The sequence below is a fragment of the Pteropus medius genome, unplaced genomic scaffold (assembly GCF_902729225.1).
Source record: "Pteropus medius unplaced genomic scaffold, Ma_sr-lr_union100, whole genome shotgun sequence".
In the NCBI taxonomy this organism is placed as follows: Eukaryota; Metazoa; Chordata; class Mammalia; order Chiroptera; family Pteropodidae; genus Pteropus; species Pteropus medius.
This window is the reverse complement of record NW_024349519.1, coordinates 17,356,177-17,368,667: the sequence shown is the minus strand read 5'-3', so window position 1 is coordinate 17,368,667 and position 12,491 is coordinate 17,356,177. Positions and strand designations below refer to the sequence as shown.

Genomic DNA, 12,491 nt, shown 5'->3' with positions numbered 1-12,491 from the left:
ATCTTCATCTATACACTTAAACTCAGTAAGATACTTTCAATTTAATCAGCTGGACTCATGTTATTAAAGATCTCAAGATCCTAATTTTCTTTCTAGAGGATTTAGAGACCAATCTGGTCCTATGCTTTTTTTTTTCTTGTTTGTTTTTTGTCTTTTATCTCATTCCCATTCATTTCTACATGCTCTATGAGTGTAGAATTTTTCTCTAATCTATATACACTAAAAATATTCTGATTTTTTTCTAACTACCTAATTTAACTTCTTTTAATGTGTCCTTCATATACCAGAATTATTTTTTCTGAAGATAATCATGCAAATCCTCTTGCCAGCTGCATATACTATTCCAATTTTTCTATACAGTCTGCATTTTTACTTACTTCAATATTAATTTTCTTGTTCTTAGTCTTTCCTTTGTGTCCTTATGCCTTTTTTTCTTCTATCACCCCGGGCTTCAAGCATTTTTTAGGCAAATTCCTCTTCTGCTGCTTCCCTCAGCATTATTAGAGAATGTCAAACAGGTAGATAATTACTATATACCTTCATTTACTAGATAAAAGGTAATATTATTTCCTATGGCTGATTGCGGGGTGAGAATGTATTAAATGATGGGTTTCTCAGGGATTCCATTTCTCTTTATTAGTCTATTTAAGAGGAGATCATTCTTTTTCTAGATTCAAGAAGTAGCTGAGTTACCTCTTAAGGATGTTAATATATTTGCATATTTTTTATGGTTAAATTCCTATGCCCCACAAAAAAAATTGATAAAATCTAACTGTAAGCCCCTCGGTTGTAAATGTTTGAAATAAAGTTTCAAGGATATGAACTTTATATTACAAAAATATGAAATTTAACTAAGAAAAATAATCAACAGTAAATGCGCAGCAATAAGTGATTCTTAATAACCACAGTCAAAAGATTATATTTCTGTGTTCCATGAAAAAAGATAGTTCCAAAAGCATTGCATATTCTCCTTTGTTTTTGTGATTTATTTTAACTTAAAAAATTGAACTCTTCACTCTTACTTTTTTGTGTAGGCGGTGCTTTATAATGATCGCTCGGTTTTGGAAAATCATCATGCAGCTGCTGCATGGAATCTTTTCATGTCCCGGCCAGAGTATAACTTCTTAGTTAACCTTGACCATGTGGAATTTAAGCATTTCCGTTTCCTTGTCATCGAAGCAATTTTGGCCACTGACTTGAAGAAACACTTTGACTTTGTAGCCAAATTTAATGCCAAGGTAACTAGATTTGTACCAGTCTTCGTTTTATGGCCACATTGAAAGATGTCATGGAACTAAAGTGTTGAACAAAATTCATAGCTATCACCTCTTATAGGTCAAATGTGAAAATGAAATGTAATAAAATGTTTAACCAGAAGCAGATAAATAGATTTTGGTACTAATCTAAGAACTTGAGAAGTTGCAGTGTTACCTCTATAATATTATATTTTGTGATGTAGAGAAATAATAAAATTCTAACTATCATTGTGTTTTTGTTAGATTTAATTCACTCTCATCTCTGTGGTATACTAACAAAAATTACCTGGCAATAGAAAAGTCAAAACCTTGAAGCAAAATTTCATACATCAAACATATATGCTCAAATGTTAATTCAAGAAAATTTTATCATTTGTAGCTATGTTATTTTAATAGAAATTGATAACATATGCTAATTTTAAATAGTACTTATTTTCAATTCCATAATTAATAAACTACTTTTTTGATGAACTATTTTACTGTTAATTTATGCAAACCAGCAACATTATTTTAAGTAACTGAGAAATTCCTCAGTACTTGGTATTCTGATCTTCACATGGTAGAAAGACAATAAATATTCTATCATTTATTCTCCTTTTCAACTTTTGATTTCATTGAGGCAAAACACATTTTAACTTTTTCCCTCAAACAGGCGAATGATGATGTTGGAATAGATTGGACCAATGAAAATGATCGTCTACTGGTTTGTCAAATGTGTATAAAGTTGGCTGATATCAATGGGCCAGCTAAATGTAAAGAGCTCCATCTTCAGTGGACAGAGGGTATTGTCAATGAATTTTATGAACAGGTAAGTGATTTAATTGTTTATCTTCATCCATACTTAGGCTGCTTATAAATTCACCAGAGCTTCTAAGAGATGTGAAAGTGTGATCAATCGATTTCATATTCACCCTAACATCAGAAAATGCCCTGGCCAATTTTAATCAGAGGAGAAAAAAATGACAGAAAATTTGGATAAATTATAATTATAAAAATTCTCAGATAAGTAGTAGAGAGACATTAGGAATATCTGAAATATTGTTCTTTTACAAATTTACATAAGGGAAGCCAATTTAAATATATATATCTGAATAACAGCAGTGCATAAAAAAGCTTGAAAAATAGGCATTTTATCTGACATGATAATGCAAGGGTTAGCACACTACCAAAAAACTACCACCAAAATGTAAGCATGGGGGTATCTTCCCCATACTACCCTACACTGACCGGATTATACTTGAAACTGTGTTTAATATTGTGAACCATGCTCTCAAGAGGAATCTGGAGGTAGTGGACCAAGGGTAAAGGAGAGATCAGTGACATAACAGAACATGAAAGAAGTGAAGACATTTACCCCAGGGGGAATTAGAGGTGATACAATAACAATCTTTAGATACTTAAAAGTGACATACAAATTTAAGAGTAGATTTATCATGAAATTTTGATAATGATTAAAGAAGATAAATTATATAAAGTGCTTGACACAGGATTTGATTTATAAGAAATATTAAGTTTCTCTCTGCTTCCCTAAAAAAGGTATGAATATAACCATTTTATAGAAGTTATGGGAACATAGATTTCAACTCAATGTCAGAAAGAAATTTGTATTACTACAGGCATTCAGAAATAGGATGGGGTGCCTTAATAAGTAATAAATTGCCTGTCAATGGATGTATTTAAAAAGAGATTAGAAAGAACTTTTATGGGTATTATACTCAAGTTTCATAGAATAAAAGGTTTGTGCTTCTAGAAAACAATGTACTACCTTTCCTAGGAATGAGATTAACTCATGTCAATTCTGAAATATTGAAATACAGGAAAAATATAAAGAAGAAGGAAAATTTACTTATAATAACTCCACTATATAGGTATAACCATTGTTGATATATTGGTATATTTCTTCATTAATTTTGGTAAATAACTTCTGGTTAACAATCTGATTTTTTTCAGAAAGATTTGAAACAATTCAAAATGAAAACACTTGTAAAATGATCCTATTAAACTTGTAGATAAATAAGAATACAGAAACTGTACAATCACAGAAGATGTAATTCAACCAAAAACTAGGATGAGGTAGCAACTTTAATTGAATGATACAGTATTTTAAGATTTATGGTAACCACAGCCAAAAAGGAAAACATGATAGATTATGTATTTGCTTGGTAATTATTCCCAGCATTTGTTTTATGATGCATTTATACTCTTCTATAAGTACACTGACTAATGTGATAAGAAATATTATCTACCGAGATAAGAATATTATCTACTGAGGCGTTAAACCATTTCTTGTATTTCCCCTTGATAAAGCCAAAACCTCAAGATCATAAAAGTGGTAAATAGCAATCAAGCATTTCTATAGGAATCTTCGTAATTTGAATAGAATCTCTTAGCGGTAAAGAGGGAATTCACACATGAATATCTGGGTTCTTGCATATTTGCAAATTTTAGATGCCAAGTGAATGTTTACTTTACTAAATTTTCCTTGTTATTTACCTTTCTAAATTTCTGTTTCTAGGGTGATGAAGAGGCCAGCCTTGGATTACCAATAAGCCCCTTCATGGACCGTTCTGCTCCTCAGTTGGCCAATCTTCAGGAATCCTTTATCTCTCATATTGTGGGTCCTCTTTGCAACTCCTATGATTCAGCAGGTCTAATGCCAGGGAAATGGGTGGAAGACAGTGATGAGTCAGGAGATACTGATGATCCAGAAGAAGAAGAGGAAGAAGAAGCACCCAATGAAGAGGAAACCTGTGAAAATAATGGATCTCCAAGTAAGTTATAATCTAGTTCTAGATTCAGATGAATTTTATGCTTCTTGTGAATTATATACTTTGAGTCCAAATACCATCTGCTACGTTTGATTATGGATAGACCCCTTACACAATATCATAATAAGAGAGATTACAGACTATGAGATCTATAATAATGGTTATACAAAAAGATGTTCTTTGTCATGAAGTAAAAACAAAAAAATTAAATAGTTGAAGCTTAGTCTTCAGAGTATTTTGATTTAGAGATGTAAAGAATTATACCATATAGACCAACTATAGGCTTTTGTCAGCTTGTTTAGGGGAAGACCATCTAAAGCAGTAAGAGGTAGTAATCAGTCATTTATTCAAGAACTATTTAATGAACATGTACTCTGTGCCAGGCATTCTTCCAGGTACTAAAGACAGAGCTATGACCAAATCAGACAAAAGAGTAAATAAATCTTTGCCCTTTTAGACTTATGTTTCAGTGACATCAACAGACACTAAGTAACACAAATCAGTAAATCTAGTCTGTTAAGTACTGATAAGTACTAGAATCTAAAAAAAAAAAAAAAAGGATTTTGGAAATTAAAATTAAAGGAATAAAGTAGCCACAGAAGGTCTAAATAAGAGAGTTTTTTTTTGTTTTGTTTTGTTTTAATTTTTAAAAGATCTGAAAGATATGGAAAGAGCATTCCAAGGAGAGGGAGAAGCAAGCCATGCGAAGGTCCTGAGGTAGGCTTGGCTGGTGTTCAAGGAGCATCAGGAGAGCTGAGGAGGTTGAAGCAGAGGAAAGGGCATGGGAGAGTGGCAGGAGAGAGTGGGGGGCCAGATGATGTAGGGTTTTAAGATAAGGCTCTGTAGGTCACAGTATGGAGTTTCGCTTTTACTCTGAGTGGGATGAGAAGCCATCAGAAGTTTTGAACAGAAGAGTTTGAGATTCGACTTAAATTTTAACTGGATTGCTTCACTTGCTATATTGAGAATATTTTTGAGTTTGGGGTAGGAGAAAGAGTATAAGCAAGGGAATAAATTAAGAGGCTGTTGAAATTATCCAAATGAGAGATGACTGTGGCTTTGTACAGAGGTTGTGGCAATAGTGACAATGAGAAGTGGTTACGTCTGGTTATTGATTTGGAGTGCATAATGTAGCCAGTCTAATTCACTTAATTTTAATAAGGAGGCCTTAATAGCATTATTATTAAAACCTATAACCCTTACAGTGACATTGTGCAAATACAGTTTCTATGTTTATGAGAACATAGTTCATAGTTTCTACCTACCTTCATCAAGAACATACAAACTTAATATTTTTCAAAGCCCTTACCAAAAATATTCCCAAGGAAGACATTTTGATCATTTGTTTTTATTTTTTAGCAGTCAATAAAATGCATGACTTGGTTCAACTTGGCCGTCTAATAAGGGAGTATTCTAACATGGGCCTTCATCCATTTTTCTCTGATATAAGAACCTGGTTGTACGCTCACATAAGCAGAGATAAGAGGTCATGATTAACTATAGACTGATGAGACAGGGTTTTGCAAATTTGACTTTAGGTCAAATTTTTGCTTAAGTTCTATCCTATGTATTAACTTTTATTCAGAATGGAGAGGGGGTCAAAGTTGTTTTCCTCTGATATTCTATTAGCAAAGGAAGTATTTCTCTGATGCTTGTAAAAAGATTTCTACTAGAAATTTTGGGCTAATCTTGGGATGCAGAGGTAGGTACCAGGATTTGGGGATTTATGGGTTATTTTTTCATTTGTTCATCCAGTAAGCCTGTATTAGTTTTATTTTTTAAATTTATTTTCATCCAGAGAGTCAGGTAATTTGCTGTCTAATTAAGGGCAGGACAGTTTTTCTAGTGATTGATATAGAAGCATTGGCTTTGCCTCTGGAAAAACTTTGTTCCCATGGGCCCTAACTGATTGCTATTTGAACTCAAACACATTGCAAAAACACACACATAATCCAGGCATCAAGCACTGAAGAACCCAGGCCAGAAGATTTAATAAGCTCAAATCATCGATGTCGACTTTAACTCCAAACATGACAACCAAATATTCAATTCCTTCTGTTCTGTAAGGTCGGGTTGCCATACTGACTTCCAGATTCTGATGTGTCACTCTCCTGATCTTCCCATTTTTATCAAGCTTGCTAAAGCAATAATGAGAACTCTATGGATTCTGTTTACTAAATTAGACTTCTGAAGATCAACTGGCCACCTTATATTAAAATTTAACGTATCCATCAACGAAGACTTGATACCTTTTAGCTTTTGAAAAATTATCTTTGAAGTATTTCTTTGTGGCCAAGAAAATGATAAATGTTGGAAAATATTAGTTTTCAGTAAAAATTGGCCACTTAGAGTAATAGAATTTTAGAAATGGGAAGGGAATTGGTGATCATCCAGTTCAGCTACCTCCCTTTACAAAAGACTAAATTGAGGCTCAGAAGCTTAAGTAACATCCCAAGGTATAGAAGGTTTCTGAAGAACCAGAAAGGAAACCCAGGTCTCCTCATTTTTAACTACGTTGCTATTTCACTTTTGTCATTTTAATTTCAGAATTCCCATTGACTGCGATGGTTAACTTGATTTAGCCTGAAACTTAGATTTCTGGAAAATTTAAATTAATATGCACTGATAATCTCAGCAATTTGAAAAACTTGGAGATCTCCCAGGAAACATAGAATAAAATGTTTCAATATGGTATCCTAGGGAAAGAAGGCTTTTTCTCTACCTCATAATTAAATCTGAAAGATTCCTACAGTGAATTAAGAGGTTTCTAATAAAGTACTAAGCTGCATTTAGAAGTTGAGCAATGAAAGACTCTTTGTTCTCATTTCAAAAGGTTCCAGTACTGAACAATTTGGCTCCCAATACAGGCATGTTTTAGACCACCTGCAGACTCTAATCTACGCAAATTTATTTGGTACAAACTTTCTTCTACGTCACCTCATTCTGTTTAATTCCAGAGAGGTTTATTGCTAGTGTTAAATGGCATTAATAAGAGAACAGCTGCTCTCATGGGAGCTGCCCTGAAAGGAAAAAGGAGAAAAATTGAGCTTTTGTTAGCTTCTTCCCTAAGAATGCACTGCCACAAATGCGTCTAACCTTCAGATGAAATAATCACCTTGAGCAAGTAGAATGTTTCCTATGACCTTGATTCAAGTCTGTCTTTCAGCCAATAGTCATCTGTAACTCTCTTGATTCAAAAGATGAAGTTAAAAAGTATATTAACCTTTTAAAATTTCTCAACAGAAACTAATTTGTACTTAACTATATCAAAAACAAAGTAGAAATAGACAAGTAAATGGCTTTGGTAGAAGAGAACTTTAGAGATTTGCTTTTAAAAATCTAATGTATTAATATATTTTATTAATGTTGATAGAAAAATTCAAATTTCTTTAAATTTTAGTATATATATACACACATATATACATATGTATATGTATATATATACATATATATAGGTATATATATATATATACATATATATATATGTATATATATATATACCTATATATATATATGCAATGGTTAAGCCCTTGTTAAGAAGCTTTCAAATGAAGAAATTGATGTCAAGCTCCAGGGCCTCATGCCCTGTGCCTATAGGCGTGCCTGTCACTCTGCCTGCTACCAACCCCTTCTTTACACAAGGTATTTAATTCTCATGATTTACATCTCAGCTCATGTGTCATGGCCTTTGAAAAAATCTTACCTCTCCCACACAGGTTGAATCTTTTGCATTGCCATGATTTGATATGTCAGAAAGAAATTGTACCACACACTTGCTAAAAATGGCAAGGAAGACTTTATTTAAGATTATTGCAATAGGGGAGGAAAATAAACTTACCTCTATCGAAACAAAGGCAGGAGCGTTTTTAAGCGCTGGGATGAACTACTGGAAAAAGTACTGGAGGACCTTAGAGAGGCATTGGTCAATGTGATCAGGCCATTTGTGTTTGCTAATTGGTGCTTATTTAAGTTAGGCTCCCAGGTCCTTGAGTTATAAAACTGACTAGCTGCTGGGACAAGATTTATACATTTTACAAACGGACAGAGAAAGAATTTGCAATTTCAAGTTTTATAAAGTAAATGCTCTAAAGAAAGGGAGGTCAAAAGTTTAGTCAGGCTTAGGGGAACATTAGGGCCATCTTGGTCACATGAGTATGTCGTAAAAAACAGCATTTGTATTTCATGTTTTGCCTTCTTGGCTCTCTCTCCTACAGATTGTAAGCTCCTTTAAAGCATGCTCTGAGACAGATTGATCTTTGTTTCCATAGCATCCAAAACAACGGCCAACCATTTTGTAGATGATCAATATAAGTTTGATTAATGGGTTCATTTTGTGAATAAATAATGAATACAGTAAATATATTTTTAAATTCTTGCTTATGACTGCTTATTAAATGCCATTCCCTCTGGCATTTAATCAATTTAATAATTTTGTTATGTGTCTGTATGGCTTAAAAGTAATCCACGATAATTTAATTTCATGTTCTTTTTCTGAACTGTGTTTTAAAAATCGATCTTGTCCTATAAAGTGTAAGAAATTTCTGTGGGATATTATAATAAAACCATTGAAGCAATCACTAGCACTTCTACAAAAATTCCAAGAGATCTAGTTCCTTTGTCACATCTCATAGTAATTGGCACTTTTTTGTTGTTTATTTGCTATTGTTACTGTCTCCTTCTTCTTCTCCTCTTCCTTCTTCTTCTTTCTTTCACGTCATACATTGTAAATGATTACTGTTTCATTAAGTAAACCCAACTATCCCTGCTGATCATCTGGTAACTTGTACTATTACTCTTTAATGTAGTCTCTATTAGATCAGAATTTCCTGTGGACCACTTTTCCATATCATCATTTTTATCACTTATGAACATTTCACCATTTACTTGGGACTATGGAACAGAAACTAGAAAGAACATAATTTATTTGAGTAAACCGTTACTGAATTCTTACTAAAGTCTGGGACTTTGTGGATATAGACACAAAAGGGAGGAAAAAAGCTTCTGTCCATAGGGAAGTTTACAGTTTAATGGGAGAATCTTTGCCTAATTTCTAAATTCTTTGCCTAAGTCTTTGCTTAAAAAAGAACGGACCTCTCTTCTAAGCTAGAGACCAACTGCCCGCTTTACCTCTTCACTTGAAAGCCTCCTAGACACTTCATGTTCAGCATACCCCTCAGATCTGCTTTTCACCTAATATTCCCTTTCTCAGTTCATAGTACCACCATCTACTCAACTCTTCAGTCCAGATAGTGCAAAGTTGTCTCTGATTCCTCCCTCTTGTTCATTTCATACATCTAGTCAGTTGTCAAAATCTTGTTGATTAAATATAGCTCACATTTGTCACATTTGTCTGTGTATCTTCATCTTAGTCCAAGCCACTGCCATCATGCAGTATCCTCCCTGGTGAGTCCTTTCCCTCTCTGTGTGCTACCTTTCAAAGATTTCGTAAGACTCAATATAATTGTAGCTACGTGCTTATTCTCTATCTTCCCACTATAGTAAAAACTCTGTGATGACAACCATTATATCTTTCTGGTCTATCAGAGAATCACCAAATGCTAGCACACTTGATATATACTACGTACTTAATAAATAGACAAGAAATTAGGAGCCTAAATAGTGAATTATGGTATCAGTACAAATTCTGTAAAACATTTTATGTTTCTTCTGTTGATGTTGATTTTTTTATTATTTTTATTTTTTTTATTTTTTTAAGTTTATTGGGATAACATTGGTTAATACAATTATATAATTTTCTGGTGTACATTATAATTTAACATCTATATATTCTATTGTGTGATTACCACCCAGAGTCCAGTTTCCTTCAGCTACCATATATTTGATCCCTTTTACCCACTTCATCCTCCCCAACACCCTTATATGTGACCCCCCTTACTCTGTCCTCCACTTCCCTCCTCCCCAACCCCCTACCCTCTGGTAACCACTAGTCCATTGTCCATGTCCCTGAGTCTTTATTTGTCCTGTTCATTTGTTGCTTTTATGTTTATATCCAACATATAAGTGATATCATGTGATTATCAACTTTTTCAGTCTGGCTTATTTCGCTTAGCATGATTATCTCGAGATCCATCCAGGTTGTCACAAATGGCAGTATTTCATCTTGAAGTTGACTTTATTACACTTTCTCAATCAACAGATGCCTTTCTATGAAAATTGTCTTTAGTACTTCTGTGTTGAAAACATTAAATTGTTTGATCACAAGAAAAGGTAATCTATTATTAACTGCATTTTTGCTGAGGCTTGTTCTGTAAAAAGTCTGTACATGTCTTTACAAAGCTTCCTGAAAGAGGCTATCATCTAGTAAAGGAGCTGGAATATATGAGAATAAAATGAATGCCTTAAAGGATGTACATTATTTAGGACACTGTTTTCATTATAAGTGACAAAACTCCAATCAAATGAATATATACAAAAGGGAAAATTATTTCTTCATATAAAAATGATGTTGGCTAGTATTAGAGCTTCTTACTCCTGTTCTTGTCTCTGACTCATCAGCCTGATAGCTTGGTCTTTCAACCTCGCTTTCTTCATAAAGCTGGCACTGTTGTCAGCTCTATGTTTACTTCATTCCAGATACGTTTATTCTGTGCCACTGGGGAAAATATCAGGAAAGTACTCTGGATTGGCTTGAGTTGGGTTACATATGTACTCACCAGTCACTGTGACACGGCTGTATTGTCAGGAGGTGAGTAGGGAAGTAGAATTCGAAAGCCTTTTTTGGGACTACATAACTAAAAGAAGGAATAAGAGTCCCTCTTAAATGACTTTGGATATGCAATTATCAGAAAAAGAGATAATGATAATGAGAAACGGGGGAGGAAATGGGAAACAGCATCTACTTGAGAAGCATATATAGAGTGACAAAAGAGTTTAGAAGAGAAAGATTATTTCTTAGAAGAGGAATTCAGTGACATCTGACTAGATCTCAAAATAATAAGTGGACATTGAACTTTTAGTGACTGAGTAGCATTTCAAAAGGAGGAGTAGTACCAGCTTGGAAGTAGAAGAATTCAGTGAATGTGCAGAAAAGAGAGCAGTGAACTATAGATAGATACTGGGCTGCAGATGGAGGAAGACAGCAAAAGTGTATTTGTGCCAGCTTGTGGGAGAACAAGCGTTCTTTGAGAGGAACTTGAAATTAATTTTTTAGTCCACATGAAGCAGAACAGTAACATTAAAGCCATCTTTAAAGAAATCAATCTTGTAGATTCTTGAACTCATTGACAAAGTAACGGAGGATATAACAAGAATTTATTCCAATAATCTAGGTGAAAACTTTTCAGAGTCTGAAAGAGTGGGAATAATATCAAGATATAAACAGAACCTTGTATTGAACATTACCAGATATTACACACTGTTCACGGTTATGTCTCAATGTCATATTAATGGTCATTGCCATCTTATTCTTATTTCTCCATTCTTGAAAATGACGTTATTACAGTATACAAATCAAATAATATAGGTACTCATTTGGTACTTAACTCATATTAATAATGTGAAAAGAAATAACTGTTACGTATTCAGCATATAAGTAAGTAGTCTAATTTATTGTTTTCTCAGGAAAGAAAACTTTCAAAAGGAGGAAAATCTACTGCCAAATAACTCAGCACCTCCTGCAGAACCACAAGATGTGGAAGAAAGTCATCGAAGAGGAACAACGGTTGGCAGGCACTGAAAATCAGCCCCTGGACCAGTCTCCCCAGCAGCATTCCTCAGAACAGATCCAGGCCATCAGGGAAGAAGAAGAAGAAAAAGGGAAGCCAAGAGGAGAGGCAATCCCAGCCCCAAAGCCAAACCAGTGACAATGGATAAAACGAGCTGTGTTCCAAACCGAGTGACTTGTCACAGACTCTTTTCAAGCCAGCACAACACTTAGACACAACACTGTAGAAATACAAGAAGATGGGCAAATGGCTACTGCATTTTGGGATTCTTCGCATTCTGTGTGTTTATTTTTACAGTGAAGTAAATGGTTAAAAACTCTTGCTCAGAGAAGCTTTCACATTGCAACACCAGCTTCTAAAGATTTTTTTTTAAGGAAGAAATATATTTGTGTGTGTATATATATAAGCTCTCACGTAGATACATGTAAAATATATTCACACACATGAACACACATAAACATACACACTGAAAGCCAGGATTACTGGCTCCACAATTTAGTAACATTCGTATTAAGATATATAGTGGTCACTGTGATATTATAAATCATAAAGGAAAAATAAAGGAAAATGAAGGAAATGGTGCCGCTTAGCAAGGGAACAGTGCAGCAAATGTAGGTTACAATTAAGAAGCTTTTGCTCTTAATTCCGAGGGATGAAAGTTCCAGAGAATTATTTGAATTCTTATCTCTCCTGCCAACATCTTGTATGTGTGTGTGTATGTCTGAGTCTGTGTCTGTGTGTGTGTATTAAGAGGGAGAGAGAAAGAGGATTGAAAGGGTTCT

At 34.0% G+C, this 12,491-nt stretch overlaps 1 protein-coding gene across 5 annotated transcripts in view; it reads left to right on the top strand.

Annotated features, from left to right (window-relative positions):
• PDE3A (phosphodiesterase 3A) overlaps positions 1–12,286 on the top strand; it is a 261,680-nt gene extending 249,394 nt beyond the window's left edge. For 3 of the 5 annotated variants that reach the window (XM_039882552.1, XM_039882551.1, XM_039882555.1), the window contains exons 13-16: positions 1,035–1,238; positions 1,909–2,064; positions 3,772–4,027; positions 11,606–12,286. In XM_039882552.1, the coding sequence (XP_039738486.1) occupies positions 1,035–1,238; positions 1,909–2,064; positions 3,772–4,027; positions 11,606–11,847 (858 nt within the window). In that variant the 3' untranslated portion in view covers positions 11,848–12,286. Of the gene's footprint in view, positions 1–1,034; positions 1,239–1,908; positions 2,065–3,771; positions 4,028–10,618; positions 10,732–11,605 lie in introns of those variants that run through there. The other 2 variants (XM_039882553.1, XM_039882554.1) reach the window with 2 other exon arrangements.
• The last annotated feature ends 205 nt before the right edge of the window (positions 12,287–12,491 follow it).